The sequence below is a fragment of the Melospiza melodia genome, chromosome W (assembly GCF_035770615.1).
Source record: "Melospiza melodia melodia isolate bMelMel2 chromosome W, bMelMel2.pri, whole genome shotgun sequence".
Taxonomy (NCBI): domain Eukaryota; kingdom Metazoa; phylum Chordata; class Aves; order Passeriformes; family Passerellidae; genus Melospiza; species Melospiza melodia.
The window spans coordinates 496,328-523,719 of NC_086225.1; the positions used below are offsets into that span (position 1 = coordinate 496,328).

Consider the following 27,392-nt stretch of genomic DNA (forward strand, 5'->3'; position numbering starts at 1 on the left):
TTTACTTGCTGAGCTTCCTGCACAAGTGGTATACCCATTCTAATAATGGTGTGCCCGTTCTTTTTTTTTTTTAAAAATATTGGCAGACAAGGGACAGAAGGGAATCTTACCTCCAAGGATCTCCTTTCAAGAGAAAGGGAATATCCCTTGAAATAGTTGTAACCCAAATTTTTTGGTAATCCTGAGCTAAATATAAACATTGCTAATGCAATGATGGGATAGTTTTCCCGTATTGACCTTGCTCATAGGCCTATAAAAGCCAGATTCCTAGACAATGAAATTTCAAATATTGAAAATAAACAGGTGTGACATACAGATCATTTCTTTTTACAGCAATAGATTGTTTAGTATGCTTTTCCTATATTCTAAAAACAAACTGGACAAGAGAAAGACAAATTATCTGGTTTTGTTTTACCACAACTCAGTTGTGATGATTTCAGAAGAAGCCCAACCCACCCCAATTTAAAAGGAAAAAAAAATACATTAAGAGCTAGAAACAGAGTTATAGAATAATCAATTAAGGCATTAAAATATTTTCCCATGAAAAAGCAGTGTCATGGATAGTACTTTTTGTTTAAGCTTTGGCTCACCTGCAGGCAGCTTCTTGTACTCTCTTGTTGCTATCCAGAATGCGCTTTAGCAACTCGGTCATTAATGGCTTCAAGTATGTGTCTGGGGGTTGACTAACTACCCAGTGTGCATAGCGACTAAGAGTCCAGCAAGTGATGGAGCGCACAAGAGCCTTTTTATTAGAGAGGCACTGAATAAGGTGAGGGATCAGCTCAGGAAGATATGGAATCATACCCTGCATGCAGCCTAGAAGGAAAAATATAGCTATTACAGTATGAGAATTAGAAAACATAATAGAGAGTTTTGTTATTTCCTAGAAGGGATATATTTTCTTCCTGTATCATGTAGTAATACATTTTGCCAATATACAAAGCAAGTCTACCTAATTTATGTTAAGTCCTAAAATGAAACCACACCATAAACAATAATTAAAATCCTCAATCGAATTTACATTTATTCCAACTACATTTCTACTTCAGTGCTTCTCCAATCTCCATAAATTCTGCTTTATTAAAGGGAGTATAGCAAGAATATCCAAATAAAATTGGTTTACAAAGCTTGGAAGTCTTATGCCAGTCTACTCAGAGTGACCAAGACAACAAGCAGAGAAAGATTAGGCCTTGATAACTAATCACCATATCATTAAAAAAGATTTCTTTAAAATTTTAATTTTCCTCTTGTTTTCTCTTAATATAACACAAATACTGATCAACAATAAAAGCTGCACACTTTGAGTCAGCAAGGGCAGTAATATACTAAGATTTGCAAGAAGTACTAACTTTTACCTTGCTTGACTTGAAATCAAAACCAACAAAAATGCTTTCTAGCAACAAATAAAATATATGTTCACTAGGCACTGTAGGAAAAGATAGATAATCCAGGCATGGACCCAAACATATTCCTTCAATTTCCAAAACAGACAGAGATTATGGAAATACAGGCAAAAAGCCATGACTGTAAGTAAATACAAAGAAATGGAAGTTAACACATTTAAACCAGAGAGCCATCCACGAAAAGCAGCTCAGGGCACTGAAGTCATGGGACTTGTCTTCTCCATTTCTGAAAACACTGAATGAAATGTAGATATTCCTGTTGTATCAAATCAAGGTAGTATTTCATGAGAGACCAAGAAATATATGCTACAGAGTTAAAAAGGGGAGGAATAAAAGAAGTTATCTAAGTTATTGAAGCCTCAAAAAAATGCACAGATTTGAAAATGAAAAATTAAACAAGTAACTGCAGTCATCAACCAGTAGATGTAGAGATTATTCACTTTAAAACAAAACCAAATAGCTAAGGATGTATACTTGCACAAGTAAATTCATCTAGAAGGAAACCCAGAACTGCTTTAGAACCAATAAAAATTCAGTAACCTGATATGCACTGTTGCCTTACCTTCAGCAATTGCTCCAAGAACAAGGATACCAGATTCTTTAACTACCCATTCATGATGGAAAAGCAATTCCTTCAAAAGGGGCAAGATGTGTGGCAGAAGTTCATCACGAAATACATTAGCCAGGACATCTAGAGCAGCAGCAGAACATTTCCCTGAGGGGAATTAACAATGTTAATCTTATTATACAAGCAGTTGTATTTAAAAAGTATGATCCTCATTTTAACTTTGAGCTGCCAGTGATGCCTTAAGTTCTTAAGTTTTATCTTTCATATTTTTCAGATTCTGTACTGCCTTACTGTGTAACTCTGAACTTCATATTAAGTGCTAGGAAGTTCTCTTCACAGTTTAGTTAGAGAAAACAATCCTTTACCAGCCTGAGAACCAAGGACACCATTGCAGCTTCGGGCACAAAAAGCATAAACAACAGTGAATTGAAGAGAGCAAAGCAGGAGGATGGGACTTCATAACCTGAAGCTGTAATTGGACAATAAACCCAAATATAAATGAACCAAAACTTATAAAAGTGTGAAAACTCATGACTGGTCATCCCTCTGGTGACCATCTTGGGTGTAGCCCTGGCCAGGCTCTTGTACTGCTCAAGGGGTATCCATTAGGCCTTTTAATAAATACCTACTTTATTCTTTAACTCTGCCTAGTCTCTGTTCTAGGTCAGCCTCTTTAGGCATCACCAGGGTATCAGGAGGAAAGAGACTTTAATTTCATTACAATACACAGGGATCCATTGTGCTCTGGTACAAAGCCATAGCTTTTAGGGAGCCATTTTTGCAGCATTTTTATAGCCACTAAAAGGACTTATACACTAGGGATTTTAAAACACTCACTGACAGGTGATGTACTTTGGACCTGATTAGCATAAGAGATTTTGATGATCAGGATGCCTTGGCAAGAACAAACAGAGCAAGAAGACTGAATTAAGAGAGAAGATTGAATCAAGTTCTACAAACAAGACATGTTGCAAAATGTATGTTTATATGATGATTAACCCAAACACTGTAGTAAAAAAATTACTAGCCTTCCTAGAATAGCATATAAGCATATGTAGTCCACAATAAATTTGGATTCTGACCACCACCACTCGGTCTCCCTGCCTCTCTCTATCGCAAATAGACAGGAACCACACCATTATATTGCAACATTATATACACTACATAATTTCAGGATGGTGTAACACTACAAAAGAGGGAAGGTCTGTGACATGAATGCAACATAGTGAAGAAATTAAGGAGAAATAGCCAAAAAATACTAGCAAGTGATTAAAAAGAAAATGTTCGAACATGACCTATGTCTCCAAGCAAAAAAAAGTCAAAATCATCAATCTCTAGAGACTGAAAGAAATTTGCTGACTTTTGCTCTGAGCTAGCTCCTAATTCTGTGATGGACCTATACAAAGAACACTACTTTGAAATTTGTTTGAAAGTGTTTAAACTCATATTTTAGCACACAAAACCTCATAAAAGAACAGTTTCAAAACATGATTCAAAAATCCTTACTCTGGTTTTCTGCTGTGGGGCTGACATGTTTAGAAAAATAATGCTAAGATGGATTTATAGAGAATGCTCGTATTACAGAATTTATACAGTATTTTTTTCCAGTATACTATGATGTCAGTTCCTTGATTCAACTGAAACAAAAGTAAATACAAAACAGGTAATCAGGCAAAATATACATAGCAAATGCAATATGCAAAATTCCTGAACTGGATCTAAACTGCTAGTGGGCCCAAGCAAGACACAGACAGTTTTTCACTTGGGAGGTAGCAACTACTAGAATAGATAATAAATACAAACTTTTTTCTACTCTGCTTCTAGATGATGTCCAACAGGTTTGAATAAAATCAAACATGAGCCTTCAACTCAGAGCAGATCTCCACTAAAAAACAAAACACCACAGACTCCCCAAGACCAGCACCTGCTGCTTCAGCTTAGACTGTTTTAGCTTTCTACTAGAGGAAAAAAAGGTGGACTCCCATATTTAGTTACCAGGTCTCATTACTAACCAATGCTGCTGTGTCAGGCTATGCTGACATTACCTCTCTGTTCAAATTGGAAGTCAAGTATAGAACACTGGATAAGAAATAGGGCATACAATTCTGAAATTCAGATAATCCAAATTCTGTCAATTACAGATAACATATATCAAAACAGATTTCTTAACTGTTCTGTTCTCTCTCTTTCCTAGGGAGCTTTAGCTTCCTCATCTTCTTAACCAAAACTGTGGACCACACAGCACCCTGTCATTTCAGTTATGTTTTCCATGAAATATTGATTTAATTCTGCAATCTCTACACACAATAACTAAAAGAATAGCATTATGAATCTAAAACTATAAAAAAGATACTTTACAAGGGAAAATATATTTGTGCCTTTTGTCTTCTAAATTATAATAATAATAACAGTATTATCAGTATTAGTATTATTTCAAAATTTAGATATGTCTCCAAATTGTTTGATCCATAAGCTTCAAGGCACCTTCATCTGTACTACATCTGAACTACTGGTAATAATGGTCAGTAGTAGCATGTAGGCGGAAGAAAAAAATCAAACACAAACCAGATATAGAGGGAACACTGAACTAAAAGAAAGCATTATTAAGCTAAGAACAATGTGTAAGATTGTATTGGATCTGGCTGAGCTGGAGTTCATTTCCCCATAGCAGCCCTCACAGTACTGTGCTTTGCATTTGGAGCTGGTAAAGTGTTGTTTAGACACCAGTGTTTTGGTTACTGCTGAGCAGTGCTGGCATAGCATCAGCACTGTCTCAACATTCCACCTCCCATCAGTAGGGTAGGGATGGGCAAGATCCTGAGAGGGGACACAGCCAGGCCAGATGACCCAAACTGACCCAAGGCATATCCCATACCATATGATGTCAGCTCAGATATAAAAGCTAAGGGAGGGAGGAGGAAGGGGATGGCATTCATTATTTATAATGTTTGCCTTCTGAAGCAACCCCTATGAGTGCTGAAGCCCTGCTTCTGGGAAGGTACTGAACATCGGTCACTGATGGGAAGGAGAAAATAAACCTATTTTGCTTGCCTCTTTCTTTGTGTGCACATTAACTTTCACTTTTGCTTTAGTAAACTGCCTTATCTCAATCTACTAGTTGTTTTCCATTTTCTCTCACCTGTCCAGCTGGTAAAGGGAGTGATATAGAGTGGCTTGGCGGGCACCTGGCATCCAGCCAAGATCAACTCACCACAAAGACTTTTACTAAAGTAAAAAGGAATACATGTTTTTTTATTACCTTGTAGAATTAAAATTCAAAATCCAAAGCTTCTGTTGAATTGCATCTAGTAGATGTTTGCAGCTCTATTGGCCATATTCAAAATAAGTTTAGAGGTGGCTAGATTTTTCAATAGTTATATAGTCAAAACATCACCTGAAAGACTCTCCTCTGCCCAAAACACCAATTATATCAGCAGATAGTTCATTTTCTATTCAAAAGCAAACCTCAGTATTCTTATACAAAAACTCCTTTGTTTACTGTGGTTCTTGTATTATGCAAGTAGCTACATTTTAAAACATTTTACACATTACTTTGACATACTTAAATTCCAGTCAGAAATAGTATCATCATCATCAAGACCATTGTCATCATCATCATCATCATCATCATCATCTTCAATACGATCTTCTTCATGTGGCTGAGCTACTGTCCGCGAACGATGAAAACGAGGTCTTATGTCCTGTTCACTATCTGGAATAGCTTCATCTTCTTCAACATCCCCCTGTCAAAAAATGTTTTATCAGATAAACCAGTGCAACCATATTGCTCAAGGAAGTTAAGAACGTAGTGCAAATTTTAGTTCAATACTTTATAAACATGCGTGAAATTCACATCCCACTTGTGCTGTCTAGATAACTAAAAATGCCATTGTTGCTGCATTGTGATACAGTATTTACCAGAAAAAATTCAGGAAAACAGAAGCAACAGAGGTAATCTCACAGAAAAGCACAAAGTACTCTTATTGTTAAGAAATTACTCTTGATGGGAAGGAATTAGAAAGAAGAAGAGATAGAGAAATTCTAATACACAGACACATTCTAAAATGTTGGGATGGAAAAAGCTGTGTAGTGCAAGCTAGAAGGGCATTAAAATTAATTCTGATAATTTCTTTATAGGCTGCTTTGCTGCAGTCATTCATGGGTAAAAGTATCCCAGCTCTGCCAAAATTTGGTGGAAGGGGAGAGGAGCAAAGCAGGAAAACCCACAGATTATTTTCCAACAAACATGGCAGCAGTCGCATTCAGTTTTTGGAACAGCACACCTTGCCCCAGAAAGCTAAATCTCCATTGAATAGATGGCAGACCAGATCTGGTCTACCAGCTCAACCATTCTGATTTACAAGTCAGAAGCTAACCAGATATTCTTACTGAGTATAAAAGAAAGGAATGCTTACCTTTAACAGAATAATATCAATCTCTGAATATTTCATACCATTTACCAGCACAGGTATCAGTCTACAAAGAAATATTGATACATGTCAAGAAGGAAGACCCTGGTAACTACAGGCCTGTCAGTCTCACTTCAGCACCTGATAAAATTATGGGGAAATTAATTCTGGGACTTATTGAAAAACACCTGAGAGACAATGCAGTCATTGGTCACAGCCAGCATGGGTTCATGAGAGGGAAGTCCTGCTTAACCAACTTAGTTTCCTTTTACAAGGTCACCCATCTAGCTGACAAAGGGACATCAGTAGATGTGAGGATTTTTGGATTTTTAGCAAAGCTTTCAATACTGTTTCTCACAGTATCCTTCTGCACAAAATGTCCAGCACACAGCTAGAAAGGTTTATATTAGATTGAGTGAACAACTGGCTGACAAGTCAGGCTCAAAGGGTTATAGCAAATGGGGTCACATCAGACTGGCAACTGGTTATCTGTATATTCCCCAGGGTTCAGTTTTAGGGCCAGTGCTCTTTAATGTTTTTATAAATGATCTGGAAGCAGGAATCAAATGTACATTAAGAAGGTTTGCTGATGATACTGAAGTAGGAGGAGCTGTGGACTCCCTGGAGGCAGAAGCACCCTGCAGAGAGACAGACAAATGAGAGGGCTGGGCAATCACCAACCATATGGAGTTTCACAAAGAAAAGTGCCGGATTCTGCACCTGGGATGGGGCAACCCTGGATGTACAAACAGGAGAAAAAGAGGCTGGAGAGCAGCACTACAGAAAGGGACCTGAGGGTTCTGGTCGATGGCAAGTTGAATGTGAGTCAGCAGTGCTCTGGCAGCCAGGAGGGCCAACCATATCCTAAGGTGCATCAGGCACAGCATCAACAGCTGGGCAAGGGAGGTGATTGTTCCACTCTGCTCTGCACTGGTGCAGCCTCACCTTGAGTGCTGTGTGCAGTTTTGAGCACCACAATATAAGAAAGATATAAAGCTATTAGAGAGCATCCAAAGAAGATGATGAAGGGTCCCAAGGGCAAGACTTATGAGGAGTGGGTGAGGTCACTTGGTCTGTTCAGCCTGGAGAAGAGAAGGCTGAGGGGTGACCTCATTGCAATCTACAACTTCCTCAACGGGGCCAGTGGAGGGGGAGGTGCTGATCTCCTCTGTCTAGTGACCAGTGACAGGACCCAAGGGTATGGAATGAAGCCACATCAGGGCGAGTTCAGATGGGACATTAGGAAAAGGTTCTTCACTGAGAGGGTGGTCAAGTCACTGGAACAAGCTCCCTAGAGAAGTGGTCATGGAACCAAGCCTGGCAAGAGTTCAAGGAGCATCTGGACAACACTCTTAGTCATATGATTTAGTGTTAGATAGTCCTGCAAGCAGCAGGGAGTTGGTTTTGATGATCCTTATCGGTCCCTTCCAACTTAAGAGATTCTATGATTCTATGTCAAAATAACACATAAATAAAGCAAGCTGGTTTTCAGTTAGCTGGTCAATAATTTTGGCTGTAACCACACTTCCCCTCCCCTCAACAACAACAAAAGAAAATCAACACAAAAAATCCCAGACAGAAACTTAGCCTAATAACAAGTCAGCACCTTAACCATACTCCATTTCATTCAGTTCATTAATACTTTGTAATATGAAAAAGTGTTAATTTCTAACTAGATGTAGCCAGATGGCACAATTGAGTGTTACACTTAAAAAATAGGATATTCTTCCACATGATGAAATCTATTTTGAAGTACCTTTCAGAAATTAGGTCAAAAGCTTTTAAGTAAGAAGTCACACTTCCAAAATATGTTTGATAAACAAGTTAGTACATTGGCTCTCCTGTATACCATTTGTCACTTTACTTACCTGTGGCTGAGAATTCTACCTCGCTACTCTTAAGGATGGGAGTCTAACTACATTGAGCCCTCCTATCCTTTTGTCATTACTTCAAGTATCACTCCTTAAGACAAGTCCCTGACTGCAGAGATCTTGACATTAGTCATCATTAGTCTTTATTAGAACTTTACTTAGTTATTAAACTGGTTATAGCCATGGGTCTCCAATGGTTATGTTGTATGGCAAAAAAAAAAGGACTAGGGGAAAAAAAGTCAAGTATTTCACATATAAACACATTCACTACAAAAATTAATCCGTAAAAATAAATATATGTATTACATGCCAAATCAAGTGAATACTAAAATCACCATGGACTGACCAAGCAACAGCAACAGACTCAGTCTCTATATTCTGCAGCCGAGAAGTATTGTTTCTGAAGGTATTCAGATCAGCAATAATAGTCATGCATCTCAATGGCAAAATGAACTAAACAAAAATTTCCCTCAAATTACAACTGGAACATGGCATTAACCTGTGTATAGGCACCGAGGCAAGAGGCAACCACACCACTGCTCTGTGGAGCAAGAGAGATTGATTTTAGTCATGACGGCTTTGTGGTGGTGCATCCCCCCCATCCTTGGGCCTGCCCTATGACCTCAGAAACTCTGGACAAATCTTGACCGAACCAGCTGAGCGGTGAAGCATCCCTTGACCGTACCACTTGGGCACTGAAGCATCTCTGACTGTGCCAGGAGCTCTTGCATGATATAGGTGGGAACAACACTGACCATGACAGGAACATCATCTGCCTGACCAAAGTGAAAAACAAGGATATGCAGTTATCCTTGTTAGCCTTGGTAAATAATTTACCTGATTCATAGCCCAAGTGAAGTGGTACCATTGTTAAAAAACCTTTTTAAAATTAATCACAGCCCAAGCGGAATGGTACCATTGTTACTGGACTTTCTAGGAAAAAAGCCCAGTAGTTACCAACTTGGGTCAGTGAGGCCCTTTGAGCTCTCCTGGACTGCAGTGGGCTGAGTCAGCACCTCCCTCTGAGTGGGGCCTCTCAGAGCTCGCAAACCTTCAAGTTTGTGATACTCAAAGGACCATCACTGATGATGAGGCCTAGGCTGATATTTCCCCCCCATTTCCATGCTCCCATAGGTGCAACCCTTGCCTGTTGGGAAACGCAAAGGAAATGGACATATTTCACTGAACCTGAGGGGAGCTCTTGATAGGTATATTTACACACACAGAAATAGGTGTAGACATGAGTTTACCTGTGCATGTGTAAATTGATTACAGTATGAATGTTTTTTAGAGTGAATCTATAATTTAGTCACTGTTATAACTGTAATAAATCCTACTGAATAACTTTTCAAATGTTAAATTAGTCAATGATTAAGTGCTGCTAAAGTCTTCTGCACCCTTATCTTTTGTATACATATCCTTTGCACCCTTATCCCTGTTTACATTCCTGGTCTCCATGCAAATAATTCTAAATTGATTCTAATCCAATTTTCCTATGTATGCTTCCTCTATGCAGCAATAGAGTGAATCTTGCCATCAAACTGTAAAGTCACACTTTCACAAATACATATTAAAACTTGCTTTTTGCCAGTACCTTTGATGGTGAGTCTGAGAAGCTGAAACCACTTGTTCACAACAATTACCTTCTGAACTTTCAATGAAAGAACACTAAGTAGTCAGATTAACACCCATTACTTGGCATTTCTGCAGCATACTTCATGAAGCATGCGGGAGGTATAAATTTTATCAAAAACCTACAGGAGCAAAATGGAACAAGATATTGAACAGGTTTCTAGAAGATCTTGCTCCACTTAATCTAATATAAAAAAACCCTAAGGTTATAATCAAGTATTGTCAAATTTATATGGCTTCTTAATCAAAAACTCACCAACAAACAAGTGGCTTTCAACAAAAATGACACTGAAAGATAAAAGATATGTAATGTTACTCTTATCTGTTTTACTAGAAATTTAAAAGCTTCTTTAAAAAAGCCCAAAAACCAAGGATGAAGCTGTTGGAATGTCAATGTTCATGTAGGACAGAAGAGGTTTACAATTTATACTGAGAAGGTGACTAGTATTAATATGTGTGTTAGGAAGGAGGTAGGTAGAATCAAGAACTGTGCTATCATTCTTTTGTATTTTTAGCTATAAGAGTAGGATTTAAGTAAAAACATTTTAAAACTGAAAAGTGATTTCTTGTAACATTGGTTCTTCTCTTTTCAAATCCTATTCCTGTACTGCTACAGCAGCTGCTTTAATCTCCATTCTGTTTTCTAAATGCTTATGAAAACTGAAATTTGGGAAGTCCCTCCCTTTTTTTAACAATTGCTTTACATCTAAAATGGTCGTTTTTGCTGAAAATAATGCATCTCTTCTCTCCACACTTTCACTGGAAGAGCAGAATCACAGACAGAACTGAGTTAGTGTTTTCAAAAACCTTCCAAGCATATATCAAAAATTGGGTCCTCATTTACTGGGAACACTGAAGAATCTGTTTCCTATTGAAAAAGTCTTTAGTCTGGAAATAGGTTATTAGCACAGTTGAAGACATGCAGATGTTCAAATCTCAAGCATGGGTGTTCAATTCCCGTTCAATCAAGGATCTACATTTTAAATCTTATGATAATTTTTGAAACTTACAAAAAATTTTTTGGAGCTTAAAAAACTACTGTCAGTCTGAAGAAGCATGAAAAACACATTAAACATGCTTTCAAGTTTAAATTGCTCTGGCAATTGATATGAAATTGATTCGTAAATCTAAATGATCTTGTCATTTTGTTATGTCTTCATAAAGATGAGAAACCCCTGGCATGACTATTCACATAGAAGCATTGCACAGAAATGCTCACAATAGCAGTTGTCAAGAAAACATGTTCATGGTACACCAGATATTATAGGTAATGTCACATGGAAATGTTTGTTTAAGCTCAAGCACATGTTAGTATACCTTTGCCTCCATCTGATACTTAACAGGATGTTAGGCTTGAGATAAAGCACCAGTGCCACAGTTTACATTGCCTCAGGAGCCAAGTCTGAAATGTCAAAAGTCTTTTCAGTGACCTCTGTGATACAGCCATTTTTAATATGTACAAGAACTAGCTAGAAGAAACTCCTGCCAAGCATACAGCAAGCTAGATACAGTCTCCAAAAGAGTAACCAGGAAAAAGTTAACTGAAGTTTAAGGATGACTATTTCAAAATGACTGGTTCTAATTCTTAATACTTACTTAGCAAGATGCCGACATAATACATCTTTACAAATTGGCTGTTCAGCCAAAGTCAGCCAAAACTCACAAGCCTCCAAAGCAACATTTTCATCTTGGTCCTGGGTCCTTTGAAGCATATACTACACAAAAAAAAAAACCAACACAATCTTGTGTAAGTTTTAAGTGAAGAAGCTATCAACATTGCAAAGTGTGTTTGCAAAAAAAAACTATGCTCCCAGAGTAATTTTGTTTCTTTGAGGCAATGGGAAGAAACAGGTATAAAAGACTACTTAAGGCTATAGTGAGAATAAGCCAAGACTTATTTCTCATTGCTAGATGATTCAGATTTTAAGTTTTTTCCCAGTTAAAGTGAGAACATTATTACCAAGAAACTACAGACAGAGACCCAAGATAATAAACAGTTTCTTGAGAATAGAGGGGGGATTTAAAAATTATTTTACCACTCCCCCCTTCTCCTTTTGAATAAAAGAGTACAATTACACACTTGGTAAGATGGAAATACTTTTTATATCCAGTACCATAAAAAAGACTCTCTTTCAAATATTGATTATCTGACAGGATGCAATTAAGTAGAACTCATAACAGGGGAAAAAAAAGTCTCACTTTTTCCAAGTATGAATGGTAATTCAGAGATTCAGTGTCAAATCTTTAAGCTTGCTGTTAAAATTTAAACCCCTTTAAACAAAAAATAATCAAATATTTGCATAAGCAGAAAGGCTAAATATACCATGGCTACATCAGTTTCTTGTACATGACTTCCAAAGCAATTTAGAGGAAGTGCTTGCAACTTCCAAAACAGTAATTTTTGCATTCTTCCATGCAGCTCATTTCTGAAACAGTTGGTCCTTCCACTCATTTTAGAAGCCTCATGGAAATCCATGCAGCTATCTTTCATCACACATTGATTTAAAATGAAGAAAATAAATTCTCCTTCAGAATACCATTTTGTTCTCAAAATTAAATAGAATGGGACAACCTATATTATCCTTATGCATTTCAGGGATGCAAGATTTGCAACAAACATATCCCTTTCTACAGAACTGCATTCCTACAGGGCTGCATCCAAAGCAGCGTGGGCAGAAGGTGGAGAGAGGGGATTCTCCCCTTCTATTCCGCTCTCTTGAGACCCCACCTGAACAACTGTGTCCAGCACTGGGGTCCCAACACAAGAAAGACATGGACCTGTTGGAGCAAGCCCAGGGGAGGCCACAAAGATGCTCAGAGGGCTGGAGCTCCTCTTCTATAAAGACAGGCAGAGAGAGTTGGGGCTGTTCAAACTGGAGAAGTGAAGTATTCAAGACCTTCTAGCACCTTCCAGTACTTAAAGGGGTTCTAAGAGAGCTCAAGAAGGACTTTTTACAAGGGCATAGAGTGATAAGAACAGGAGGAATGGTATTATGCTGAAGGAGGGTAGGTTTAGATTAGATATTTGGAAGAAATTCTTTACCTTGAGGGTGGTGAGGGCCTGGCACAGGTTGCCCAGAGAGGTTATAGACTCCTCCCCATTTCTGGCAGTGTTCAAGACCAGTCTGGATAGGGCTCCAACCAACCTGGTCTAGCAGAAGGTGTTCTTGCCCATGTGGGGGAGGTTGGAACTAGGTGATTTTTAAGGTTCTTTCCAATCCAAACCATTCTGTGATTCTATGAAATGCACTAAATTGCAAGTGTTCCCTAAAAGGTCATTATTGTGATTAAGAACTGATGGCAACAAAAATACTGCTCTGTTCTGAGTTATGAACAGATTACAGCTTGGAAAATTTGAAAAATGTCCTATCTATTTGTCTGTAAACTGCATGCTGCTTCTCCCTCCGCTTCACCCTCTCTCTCTCTCTGGGCCTAGCTTAAAGCTAGCTACAAGACCCATTTCTGGGCAAGAGAACAGATGATGGGGATACCAGCATCATAAAGTCACCCCAGGACATCATTGCAAGCAAGGTTAATTAATACAACTGAAGTGATTTGGCATTTTTCCCCAGATGGCTTGAAAATCAACACTTTTGTTGTATTCAGTTATTTGTCACAAAGACAAAACCAGAATGACAAAAAGTAATGGCTGTTTGAAGGTTCTCCTCACACTGTCATTTCAGCTTTAAGCACATTTTATAATATATGCTCCATAAAGTTAGATAGCAGTAGATTGAAAAGGCTACTTACACTCAGTGGTATAAGAGCCATATACACAGTCTGGAAATAATAAAATGTTTTGGATTGTTGTCCTGGTTTGAAAAGGAAGTGAGTTTTTTGGGATGCTGTGGTCAAACCAATAGGTGCTCAGATTTGAATATTGGCACCTCGTGTGGCAACTGAGGACATGGATACGCCTCTGAGAACACGGGGGGTTAAAAGCAGAGAACTCCCAGGAAAACTTTCTCTTGGGTTCTGTCTGTGAAAGAGGTCAGGCCTCCCCTGCCCAGCTGCAGGTTGGGCGGGGGAGGGGAAGCCATGCGGCCGGGTGAGGTAGGCCAGGCCTTGGACAGAGAAGGGAGGTGAAGGCCTCTGCAGGATGGAAGGGTGGAGGAACACTGAGAGGCATCGGGCAGCCATGCCACCCCCCCCCCCTCCAGGAAAGAGAGAGAGAGAGAGAGAGAGAGAGCTGGTGCCTGTGCTGTGCCACCTTGAAATTTGATAGCATGGCCAGCTGAGAAGGAGATGGGGGGTGGTGGGGGGGGTGGTGAGAAGGTGCCCGGCAGGGCAGCCATGGGAGTTCTAGACAAGCAGAGCCTGAGATTTTTAACCCTTTTCTTGAATAATGGAAACCGTGCAAATGCTGATCCTCCTGGAGTTGAATGAGAAGAGAGATAGAGATGAGATAAGAGGAAATGGGCCACAAGAGAAGTCGAGAAGAATCTTAGGTGGGAGGGATGAGGGAGTGGCCTTTGGCTGGACTTTTCTTGTATAGCCATGGACAGAACCATTTTTCCTGTGACACAGAGACTGCATTTAGGGGCAGGCAATGGCTTGGAGCCAAGAGAGTGCAGTGATGTTATGTGAAGGAGTATGTGAGCAGAGATGACAGGTGAGGAGGGTGGTGGTGCCCTCGATCTTCAGGGAAGAAGAAGACCTCTCTTCTCAAGACCCCTCAGCCCCAGGGGGTGAATTTGGGAGGAACAGGTGTCCCAAAAGTGAGAGACTGTGCTTCTTTTTGGAACTAGGCAAAGCATCCTTAAAGGAGGAACCCTAGAAGCAGCTCTGGTCCATGTCCAGTGGTGAGAGCACTGGGCATGGAAGGAAGATGTCACGATGGCAAATGATCTCCAGGCAGTGCCACGAGTGACATGGCAACACAAGAGGTCTCAACTGTGTTTCCAGGGGAAGCCTATGGTGCAAGAGGGACTCCTCTCTTCTTGATGAACTGAGAACTGATTATCTAAAAGGTGGTGATGGACTGAGAGTTGATGATCTGAGGGGTGGATATATTGGAAATTTGGTGGGGGGAGGAGGAATGTTTTTTGGAAGGTTTTCATTCTGAGTTCTGTGTGTGTTTCTTTTTATATATAGTTGTAGGCTAATTAAGTTTTTCTTCTTTATTCCTAAGTTGAAGCCTGCTTTGCTCTAGTCCTAAACACATCTCACAGCAGACACCAGGGAGCATATATTTTCATGGGGGCACTGGCATTGTGCCAGCGTCAAACCATGACAGTTGGAAAGGACCATAAAGATTATCCAGTTCCAATCCACCGCCATGGACAGAAACACCTTTCACTAGATCAGGTCGCTCAAAGCCCCATCTAACCTGGCCTTGAACACTTCCAGGGATGGGGCAGCCACAACATTGCTGGGCAACCTATGCCAGGGCCTCATCACCCTCACAGGGAAGAATTTCTTCCTAATATCCGATCTAACCCTGTTCTCTAACAGTTTAAAACCATTGTCCCTTGTTCTGTCGCTACACTCACTGATAGAATCCTTCCCCATGTTTCTTGTAGGCCCCCATAGTAAAAACAGTGATACTAGTATCGCAGCAAAGTATGGGAAGAGTATTTGAAGGCTTTTAGGTTTTTTTAGCATTCTTGTGCCATACTTTATTGAGTATTTTTAATGATAAGCTAAAAAAGTGACTTTAGACAATGGAAATAGTTGCTTCCTGACAAAAAATTACAAAATAGCATAGGAACATTATTCAGAACTGGTTTGCATACTCTGTAACAGTGTTGTGTTAGTCTTGCTATGTCAAACCATCAAGAAAAGAACGATGCACAATGCATTAAGAAAAATTCGTTCAGCAGTAAAAGATGTCTATCTGAAAACTACAGGATGCAATCAATCTTATTTCTTTAGCAACAAGCTGAGTTTCTGTGTTAGAACTTCATATTATCAACACCTTTCAAGTAATCTCATTATGCATTGTAAAATAAAAAGTCAGGACTTCTATTAAAAAAGATCTTAGGCACTACATGCCTGGCTAAATATGCTATATGAATATACAAGTGCAATCTAATAACTGAAATCTATTAGGTCAGACTACTTCTGATATATCCTGTTGTCATGTTCTCAGACAAAAGAAGGAGAAAAAAAACCCCACAGAGAAATACATATCTGCTTCTGATCACCTGGAAGTACATGTTCAAAAAACCCACTGAAATTGAAATTCAACCATCCCTGTTCCTCCAGGAACTTGGCAAAACAGTTAATATTAAACCTGTCTAGTTTAAAAGCATTACACTGGCCAAGACCTTGTCTTAGAATCACTACCAAATTATTAATATTCTTAACTACTTTAAATGTAATTCTCCATAAGCATAAAAAACCCTGTCATGTGGAGGGTTTTTCATGAAACATACCAGTTTCTTTCTTTTTAAGAATTCCTTCACTTAGAGCAGCCGCTATTAGAAGCATTCAACTTGGAGGTACTCAAGTTTCAAAATGGCAAAACCAGACTAATTTGAATTAAAAATAGTCAGTTCTCAGATATTACACTGTCACATATTAATATGTATGTATACAGAACTGGGCAAATCAGTAACAGTACACAATAGTTCCAGAACTGCAGAGGAAGGGAAGTCTGATCTTCAGAAAAAATTCACTGCTGCTGTCTTTTGTAGAGAAGATGCCTAGTAATAGTTTTCCCAAAAAAAAAAAAGGGATACAACAACAATGCAATCTTGGATCTTCTGGTTGCTGACATAATTTCTACCTGCAAAGTCCAGAAGTTCCTTACTGATTTGTTTGCTGACAACCCCAAGTTGTGTGGTGCAGTCGACATGCTGGAGGAAAGGAATTGCATCCAGAGGGACCTGTACAGGCTCAAGAGGTGGCTCTGTGCAAACCTCATAAAGTTCAACAAGGCCAAGTGCAAGGTCCTGCACCTGGTCAAGGCAATCCCAAGCACAAGTACAGGCTGGGCAGAGAATGCATTGGGAGCAGCCCTGCCGAGAAGGACTTGGGAACAGCAGTTGACAAGAAACTCAACATGAACCAGCAATCTACACTCAAAGCCCAGAAACCAACTGTGTCCTAGGCTGCATCCAAAGCAGTGTGGCCAGCAGGTCAAGGGGGGGGGGTGTGAGGATTCTCCTCCTCCACTCTTGTGAACATAAGGAGGATGTGGAGCTGCTGGAGTAAGTCCAGCAGAGGCCACGAAGATGCTCAGAGAGCCTGAAGCACCTCTGCCATGAAGACAGACTGAGAGAGTTGGGAGTGTTCAGTCTGTTTCCAGTTCAGAAACCTGTTCAGAAAAGAAGGCAGATTGCAGAGCACCTTCCAGTAATGGAAGAGGGGTTGGAACTAGATGATCTTTAAGGTTCCTTCCAACCCAAATCATTCTAGGATTCTATGATTGCAGGAGTGTGAAGAGTCAGAGAAGTTATCACTTGTTGACAATATAATCTTCAAAGCTTTATTCTCTTTCTCTCCAAAAAAAAAAAAAACCCAAACCAGACCAAACAAAAGAAAAAAAAAAAACTACCTCAAGTACCAACAATGCCTACTTGTCCTGTGTTAGATGAGAAGACATGTGCCAGGCTTGGTGTCATGGAATTCCAGACAACACTAGAAAAATACTGCAAGTCACCTCAGTTTTATGCCTCTCTAATGCCTTTGTCCAGAAGCACAAAAAAAACCCAAACAAACCTGCTTCATATTGTCTGGACTTGGCACTTATGGAATTTGACACTGGATTATGACCCATTTGTTCTTATATGTGCATGAGAAATATTCTGATCTTTGTTCTATTTCCAGTCTAGCAAGTAGTGTATATAAAGGCTATCTAGAAACTGCCACTGTTTCCCAGGAACATATAGAAATTACAGCTCAGTTGAGCAAACAAGTACCAGTTGATTGGTCTTCTGGTAGGCAAGTCTGCACTAATCTAGAATAATCAAGGAACTATGCAAGGACACCCACCTATAAAACTGAATGCAATGGCAGGCAGTTTTGTTAGTAGTTCAAAGAGCATCTCAGATATTTAAAATTACATTCCTTATCCTTGCTGTGGCAAAAGAGCCAAAAAGGTGACAGCTTCACTGTGTAAACTGTAACAATATCAGCACCAGAAGGAAGATTTTTAACATGATCTCACTTGTGGTCAGGCAATGCCTGGCTGCTCCATGGCATAGCTGATCTTGGCCATTTCAGGATCAATTAACTTAAAGAAGAATGAAGAACTGCCATATGCACTGTCAAATACAACGTCATGTTGGCAATTAGCTAAAAAGAAACTTTTGCAACTTCAGTCTTGAAGGAAAACAAAGAGTAGGCAAGCACAAATGGAAAACACAAGCACAAAAGTAACACACTCATTCTATGTATGCTTTTAATTTGCTATTATTTTTGCAATTCCAAACATGCTTCAGCATACAATCAGAGAAATAAGACTCACCTCAACTATACTAATCATATGAGGAAGCAGGCGATCCATTCGAACTTCTAGCAACATTACCAGAGCACGACAAACATTTTTGCGTACTTCAGGCTCCTCATCACCAGCCAGTGCAAAAAGATTCTGTTGGAAAGTAATACCAGTAGAAAAGCCTCAATTCATCTAGTTCAACTTCTATTAAAATTTACATTATTGGCAAACTAAAGTATGCAAACATGTACTTCTGTACCATCCCATCCCACACCTCAGAAAACTGCATTATTTCCTAAAGACATATGGTCTAGCAAATGAACTCTTCAGACTTTCAATGTGTATTGTTACCCAGTGTTTTGGTCATGTGTACATTAGACACAAGAACAGTAATCTCTGATTTTTTTTTCCTAAAACATTAATTAAGTTCTGAAGATAGAAAATGCCTTCAGAACATAACAGCAGCAAATAAACTACACCCTGGATAAGCCAAAATCTCATCCTTCTAATCCACATTCAGTAGTAGTATTCAGAGAGACCCATAATCTACTCAGTGACATGATGGTCCCTGTACCAAACTCTCCGTCACACATGTGACAGACTGCTGCCAGTACCTCTATGCAAGAAGAGTTTCCTGTATTTATTAAAAGAAAGCATTTTCAAAACACTATTTCCTTGGGCTGGGAGAGTGCTTAGACTAATTTAAGCATAAGCATGCAGAATGACTTTAAACCCATGGGGATTGAAGCTAGGAATGGGAAGCCATCAATGTGGAGTTTAGGGGTAGTGGAGGTTGTAAAACATCATTTAAAGCTCTTGATAATTAGATATGTTATTTGACTTACCCCTCCAAGCAAAAATGCACTCACCTCAATAAAAGAATCTATGTGCAACATAAGAGCTTGAGTTCTGCTGATAATAAATTGATTGACACATGCAACAGCATGAGACCTACAAATTGAACAGTTAAAATATATAAATTTTTAATGTCTTAAACATTTTCTAAACTGTACAAAGGCATCATATGTTGGAAAAGAAATGAAATTTAGCAAAATATTTAATTATAGTGAGTTGTGTGTGAACTGGTTTGTTAAAAGGTAGTTTTGTAGCCGTTGAAAGTGTGTTGGGTTTTGTGTGTAACCTAGCAGGTAGTCTTAGGGATTTAATAAATATTTAAACTAGTGCAGGAAAGTAAGAATGCTAACCTGTCTGGAGGCAGCATACAATGCTCTTAGAATAAGATAAGCAGAGGATTAATGATCTTGTTTGTGAACCAAGGAATGTATCACAAGGGGTCTGTGACTAGGCAAGGGGAACGGGGAACTGTTTCTTGGAGACTTTGTTGTGAATTGCATGTATAAGAGGGAAGCACCCATACGTGAATTTGGGGGCTCAGGTTTTAGGGACGTGAGTCCCCCAAGCTCCCCGGGCCCTTAATAAAGCACCCACAAAACTTATCCGAGTTTTGTGTCATTTATCAATCGGGCAACACATAGACATTAGGAAGTAAATAACACCATGTCTTAGGTTGCAAATGCAAGATGTGGCTGGGGGGTGTGTGTTCTACTGCCATCTGTTAGAGGTGGGGCAGTTATGGTCTGTTTATTACACCTCCTGTTAAAACCAGGTGGAGCAGTTTTCTTTATCTCTTCAACAACCAATCCTCCCTCTGGGGAGATATCTTCTGTTAATGGGCCATTGAGTGTCACTGCATAACTGATAAAATTACATCATCCCATTATGAGATGCTCCGCCCAGAGGGAGGAGCCAAGCATTCCTACCTGGATTTAATTGAAGATTTGGAACAATGCCATAGGCAGCCTTTTCTCACTGGATTCCCAAAAGAAGGTCAGGCCCATCTATACTATCACTGGACTACATCCTTTCTACAGGCTCACTGTTTCAACAGAACTGCATCTATCACTCCAGGAGGACTGCAGCCACTATTTAATTGGACTGCTACCAACACCCTGACCAGCAGGGTGTCAGGTTGTATTATGACTCTGTCAGTGTTGTTTTGTATTACTGCATTTTTATTTTTATTTTTCCTAATAAAGAACTGTTATTTCTACTCCCATATCTTTGTCTGAGAGCCCCTTAATTTCAAAATTATAATAATTTGGAGGGAGGGGGTTTGCATTTTCCATTTCACGAGAGGTTCCTGCCTTCCTTGGCAGACACCTGTCTTTTCAAATCAAGACACACTGTCCAAGCATATTCTAGAGGCAGGGAGGATTAAATCTGAACATATATATTGTTACCAACAAAAATTAGTAAACCACATTTTAAAATACTACCATATACTCCAATATATCTAATAGATAATTTTAATTAAGGTATTCAGTAAATAAGAACCATAGCATGATGACTACCTGGCACATTTGTCCCAAATAGTATGTAAGGATGGTCTTTTTCAGTATATTATGATTATCAATTTTCTCTGATATTGTTGCCAGATGAAGACTCATTTGCACCTTGTGAGTGTCCTGGGGTGACGTTATGATGCTTGTATCCCCATTCGTTATGTTCTGTGCCTTTAAGACTGGCTCTGAAGAGTGGAAGTTTTGTTTGGGTTTCTCTTATCAGGGACACAGAGACGGGCAGTACTTAGTGCTGCTTTCGCTTTTTGCTTTTGGCTTTCTGCTTTGCTCTCTCTCTCTCTGCTCTCGCTTCTGCTTGCTTTTGCTTCTGCTTATTAGCTAGTTCTAGCTAAACAGTCTAAATTCCTTCCTGGACTGTTTCTCCTCTCCTTTTCCTTTGATCATCTCGAACCTGCTCTGGACTGGGACCTGGGAACACCGAGGGTTTGCACCGTTTGGCCTGCAGCAGCTGCCCCAGCGACGGAGGGACTGAGAACAGAGTAACCACCCCCGAAAGAGACTTTCTGATTTTGTCATCTTTTTCAGAGTGGTGTAATCCGGTATTGTTCATTTTGTGTGCTGAGGGGTGCTGTGCCTGTTAAATAAACAGGTTCTTTCCACTTCTCTCTGAGGAATTCTTCCCAAACCGGTTGTGGGGAGGGGCTGTGTGGGTTTGCTTTCTGGAGGGGCCCTCCTTTGGAGATTCTCTACCAAATTTGACCTAAACCAGGACAGTGAGCTAACACAATACTTATTCTTCAAGGACCACTAGCCTACAGAACCACACAATGTTTTCTGTAGGAAGAAGAACTGGAAATCAGCCAGCGCAGTTATGCCAACTTTTACCAGTTAAACAGGAGGTCAGGTATGACTTTGGGGTTGCCAACCACCAGGGACCACCAAAAAGAACCTCAGGACAGAAAAACATGTGTAAAAGGGAGGGAAAATATGTTAATTACTTTGGGGAAATTATTATAATACATATGTTTCTTCTGGGAAAGCCTATGTATATGTATGTAAAATATAGCATATAAACAGGAGCTGTTTCTGTACTCAGGATGCACAATATTTTGGAGGAGCTATCCCCCTGGGCATTTGGCTAAATAAAGAATGCCTGCTTCTTAACGCTACATTAGTGTGAAGGAGTTTTATTTTCACTGATCTTTGGTAACAATGTTAACAATTCCATGCAAGTTAACACGGTGAAATTTTAGCATGCCCTTCTGTTGTAGTGTTTTTATACTTTGTAATAGTTTTGTTTTTGTATCCCCGTATTTTTCCCAAATGGTTTACCCCAGATTGTACCACCCTCCCTCTACCTGTGTAATCCCTTTCCTTTGCTGAGATCATCCCCAAATCCCCACCCTGGCTCTCTGTCAATCACTCAGCATCCCATCCCCTCTATCTAGAAGTTTTGGTCCAGGACGTCGAGTGATTAGCCAGAGGCTAGGAGTCAACCCCCCAAGTGTTACCCCATAATGTCTATCCCCCAGTATCCATCCCTTAGGGTCACTTATTGGTTAGTAAAATGTTATCTACTTTCGGTTTCCACCTCCCTTTAAATGTAACCTTGGCACCTCTCCTGGGGCTCTCAGCAGGAGGCCCCCTGAGGTGTAGGGGCTCCTCCGGAGCTCCTAGAATAAAACCTTGGATTAACCCCTGCTAAGTTGGCCCTTTTATCTTCTACCGATGTCTCTGGTGTCTCCTCTGCTGCAATGGCGACTAGCCTAGCTGCTTTCAGTACCCTCGGGGCACAAGAGTGTGTCTCCACTGTCGGCGGTGTTGGGGTTGCTCCCTCAGTGTCTGCTGACTCGGGACTGGCCGGGGTTCCTGAGAGGCTCCCAGAGAGACAGAGACAGCCTTCTTCATTTCTAAGTATCCAACTTTGCAAGATTTTTCCCATTCAATGAGACCAATATGCATCAGTAATATAGTTAGAACAAATACACACTTGCATTAGGATACATAATAAAACAATTGTGGTAGAAACAAACCATAAGTGAAGAGCTGGTTCTTTATTCCATTCCATGCAAAGCCATTGCTTACAAGTCTTTTTCATTCTCAGAGACTGAAAAGCCAAATTATATAAGTAGAGGCACAGTATAAAGCTACCTTTAAAAGCCTCTGAAGATCCATTCATGTATTTTTACTAATCTAACTCCAAACATCTAGTCTCTTCAGACATTTCTTGGAAGAGAGTCTCATAAACAGGGTTCAAAAGTTCTCTCTTCACAGATTTAAATACTGATAATATTTAAATACTATTAAGTACTAATAGTATTTTACTGACACAATTAATATTCTTCATACTTCTGTACTATGTACTGAAACCAGGCAACAGGTCGGCAGATGATCTGCTTTAAAGTTGAAACTGGTTTACCTATTTCAAAGCAAAAGCTTATCTTCCTATAAGTGCCACTTCATGCTTTGTTATATATTTTTCTTAGTGTGCATCTATTTTAGGGGAGTTTCTAAATCTTATTAAATCCCATCAAGATTTATTCCTAGTTATACGCTTCCTTTTATTCTTCACCATTTATGTTAGTGCTGGCAGTAACTGAGCCCTCCAAGTTGTAGAATCTTTTGATATAATTTTCAAAGAGGAGTCCAAAAACACGTTTCAGAGAATCACTCAGAATAATTGAGGTTGGAAGGGACCTCTGTAGATCATTTGCTCAAGTAGGGCCACCAACAGCTGGTTGCACAGGACCACATCACAACAGTGTGAGAGACTGGAAGGATTGCTGTCTTGAAACATTTCAGGTGCATGTGTGGGGGAAGGGGCAGGTTGGGCCTTGCTCTGGTGAGGCAAGGCTCTGTTCCGCACACCCCACACCCCCTGGGGCCTGTATCCCAGCCCCTGCAGGGGCCACCAATCACTGGCACACTGGAGGCAATGCTCCACACCCTGCCCCTGGAGCCCCAATCTAGCCCCAGAGTGTAGCCACATCTCTCTTCACAGAGAAAAGCAAGGCACAATTCTTCCCTGGAATATTTCTGGGTTTCACATTCTCTGAACGTCAGAGAATGATCAAAACAATTCCTATCTTATTTGCTGTGCCTGTGTTGTGCCAAAGTAGAATGCAATATGGAGATTGTTTACCCAAAGTGATGGTGTTTAGTTTCCTTGGCCTATCAGGGCCAAGTGTGTGTGTGTCAGGACTGTCGGCTGACAGTCATGAGGTTCTGTGCAGTTGTGTGCAGAGTTGAGTGCTTGGCAGATTCAGTTTAGATGTAATGTAATATAGATGTAATATAGTATAGAATAATATAGTATAATAAAGCAATTAATTAGCCTCCTGATAAGATGGAGTCCTCCTCATCATTCCTCCCTGCCACAGGGGTCAGCCTGTTTTGATACCAGAGTGGTCAGATGACTGGAAGTCCCACCTGGGGGAAGGACCCAGGAAAGCCTAAGGGTATTTAACCAAGGACATGCGGTGAGCATGTTTTGACCCTACTTCTTGGAATTTCTATCAGCTGAACATTGTGGAACTGGAACCAGGAGTGGTAGCTATATTTGTTCTTTTCTATATCTTTTTTTGTCTCTCTCCTTCTTCTAATTCCCTCTTCTTGGAATTTTGAGTAATTTAAAGTTGAATAGGCTAAGTTAATGCTTTGGGAAGTGTTTTATGTTGACTGAATGCTGCTCTAAACTTTTGCCAAAATTCTCTGATTTTACAAAGTTGACAGTAAATTTTTTTTGTTGTTGTGACCCCTTGTTAATATCTTGTCAGTATTTCTCCAGTGTGTCAAACTCAGAGTACATGAACAACCATAAGCCCTTTTAAGAGTCTCATCGAGCAAGTTTTCTGGGGCCTTACAGATTGCTTTTGAATATCTCCAATGATGGGGACTCTACCACCTCTCTGGGTAACCTGTACCAGTTCTTGGTCACCCTCACAGTAAAAAAAGTGCTTCCCACTATTCAGAGGGAACTTCCTGTGTCTCAGTCTGTGCCCACTGCCACATGTCCTGTCACTGGACACAACTGAAAAGAACCTGGCTCTGTCTTCTTTGCACCCTCCCTTTGGGTATTTATATACAGGGATAATGTCACCCCTGAACCTCCTCTTCTCCAGGCTAAACAGTCCCAGCTTTCTCAGTCTTTCCTCATAGGAGAGATGCTCCAGTCCCTTTATCATCATTGCGGCCCTTTACTAGATCCATGTCTCTCTTGTACTGGGGAACCCAGAACTGGGCACAGTACTTCAGGTGTGGCCTCATCTGGAGGGCGAGGGGAAGGATCACCTCCCATGCTGGCAACACTCCAGCCCAGGATGAGATTCAGCTTCTTTGTGGCAAGGGCACATTGCTGACTCATTTCAGGGTGTCATGGTTTGACATGAGAGACATTTATGGAAGTGATGTAAAGCTTCCAACCACTAGAAAGCTGGACATGCCTCTGTGAAAAAAAAAAATGTTAAAGATGAAAGAAACCCAGGAACGACTTCTTTTGCTTCCGGCCTGGGGACAGGTAACAGGGCCCGCCGCCCCTCCACCCCCACCCGGAGGGGGCCAGGCCCCTCTCCGGGGGAAGGGGGGGGCGGTCCAGGGGACTCCAAGCCCCGTTCTGGCCAGGCCGGGCCCCAGCAGCTGCCAGGCAGGAAGCGGGGCAAGGCTACGGAGCCCTGGCTGGAGCAGGGCTGGCCTCGGCTGTTAAGATCTTGCTGTCAGGTCCCCTCCCCCCAGCACAGCTGAGACCAGAGGCAGCCCCACAGCTGGAATTGAAGTCAGAGAAAACCAAAGACCAACCATGAAGCCGATCCTGACACAGCTGCAGCTCCTGCCACCAGTTACTGGCAGGTCAGATGATCATTTGCAGGCCCCAGGCTGTTAACCCTTTCAGTGCTTCAATCGTTCCTCAAGTGAGAGAAAGGAAAAAGATGCAAGCATGTAAAGGAACAACATGAAGACATCGAGGTCAGTGAAAAAGAAGTCAAGTCCCAGATGGGAGGGATGAGGAGATGCCTTGATTTTGGGGTTGAAATCCTCTTGTAAGCTATGCAGAAAGGACTCTTTTTCCTTATAATGCAGGAAACTATGGGGAGATGAAGGGTTCAGTTTGATATTGAGCAAAGGCCTCCATGTTAAAGTAAACAGATGTTAAAATAGCTGTGATCCCATGAGAAGTTTGAACAGAGAAAGAGAGAAGAGTAGTCCTGTGTCCCCAGGAGAAGATGATCTCTGTTCCCAGGGATTAAGATGATTTTAGAAATACATAATGAGAACTTTTGCCTTTGAACAGCTCATCTTTAAAACAATACCCCATAACTTGACATGGCCCATAGACAAACTGTGGGAAGGCTTGTGGAAAATGGGAGGGACTTCATGACTGCAGATTTCCCAGGGCGGTTGCTAGTCATGGAAATTGGGAGCCACGACAGGACTGTTTTTTCCTCCTGTGGAGAAGTCTCCATAACATTAACAAGAGGGACTTCTCTCCCTAAGTGAACTGAAGAAAGACTATTTTAGAGGTGGCAAACTGATTGGAAATTTTAGGTTTTGTTTCTTTACATTGTCAGTGGGAAGAAAAGGTTGTGGGGAGAGGAGAAGTGTTCTGAAGGGTTTGATTCCTACTATGTTTTTTCCTTTTAGTTACTGTTAATAAAATTTTCTTTATACCCTCTTAAAGTTTTGAGCCTGCTTTGCCTATCTCACAGCAGGAAGTGAGTGCACTGGTGATTAGCCAGCACCAAAACCTGCCACACTCTCTGGTGCATTGAGCCAAGAAATCTTAAACTTGGGGAAATCTTAAATTGGTGAACCAAAACCCCTACACAGGGTAAAAGCTACTGTTCTTGTTGATATATATTAGCAATAACAAATTAATTTTGGAATTTTTTCCTATACTTCTGTTACTTTGGAGACATTAATACTGTATTAAAGTAAAAGGATGTTGAACTGATTTAATTTGATATATCTGAAAGATAAAGAGCTTTATAAGTTTTCGTGGAGTTAAAGCAGAAAAATACTTTTCTGCAAGAACTCAGAAACCATTTATCAGCAAATGATTTTTTACTCTTTCATTGCTGGAGTCATAACAAAACAAATGCAAGATAGTTCTTTCTAATCAGAATTTGAAATTTTAACCACAGCATTGAAACTTTCATAATAATATGCAAATTCTTAAAAAATAATTTGATTTTCAAAGTCAGACAGATTTTTGATTTGGAAGATGTATAAAGAGGTGAGGCTGATCTAATAACTGAACAGATAAGCATGGAAATGACCAATGCATGAAATTGCTGTGCCTTCTCACATTTGCATATGCAGCATCATTTTAAAAACTAAGTATGTTTTAAACTGATCTACAAAATATCAACCTTGCTGCTCATGTAAATAAATTTTTAACAGATAACTTTAGTATAACTCCTAAACCTACCTTATTTTTGCACTGCTGTGTTTGAAGAACTGCAAGAATTTAGGTATCATGATATTGAGTGGTCGGTCCAATACATCACTATCTAAAATTTCAGCAGAATCTTCGCATATCTTCTGAAGAGCACCAAATGCACCCTGTTTAGAAACAAAATCAAACAAACAAACAGCAACCAAAAAAAAAACCAAAACAAAACAAAAAAAAAAAAAAAAAAACAAAGCAAAAGAAAATCTGTTACTTTACATTTTGAAGAAAGCAACATTTCAGGGTTTTTACAGAACAGGTAATTTTAGCAAAAGACCGCAGTAAATGTAGCTCACTAACTAAGTAAATGTAGCTAACTAAATATGGAGTTAAATTAAAATAGCCTTAAAGACTTTTTAT

General features: G+C 40.0%; 1 protein-coding gene across 4 annotated transcripts in view; it reads right to left on the minus strand.

Annotated features, from left to right (window-relative positions):
• Positions 1-27,392, minus strand: part of LOC134431444 (transportin-1-like) — a 102,835-nt gene that overhangs the window by 16,708 nt on the left and 58,735 nt on the right. For all 4 annotated transcript variants that reach the window (XM_063179457.1, XM_063179456.1, XM_063179455.1 and 1 more), the window contains 8 exons: positions 27,012-27,145; positions 19,136-19,217; positions 18,297-18,419; positions 11,480-11,598; positions 6,387-6,447; positions 5,534-5,714; positions 1,966-2,118; positions 591-816 (listed from right to left, as the gene is read on the minus strand). In XM_063179457.1, coding sequence (XP_063035527.1) covers positions 591-816; positions 1,966-2,118; positions 5,534-5,714; positions 6,387-6,447; positions 11,480-11,598; positions 18,297-18,419; positions 19,136-19,217; positions 27,012-27,145 — 1,079 coding nt within the window. The remainder of the gene's footprint in view (positions 1-590; positions 817-1,965; positions 2,119-5,533; positions 5,715-6,386; positions 6,448-11,479; positions 11,599-18,296; positions 18,420-19,135; positions 19,218-27,011; positions 27,146-27,392) is intronic.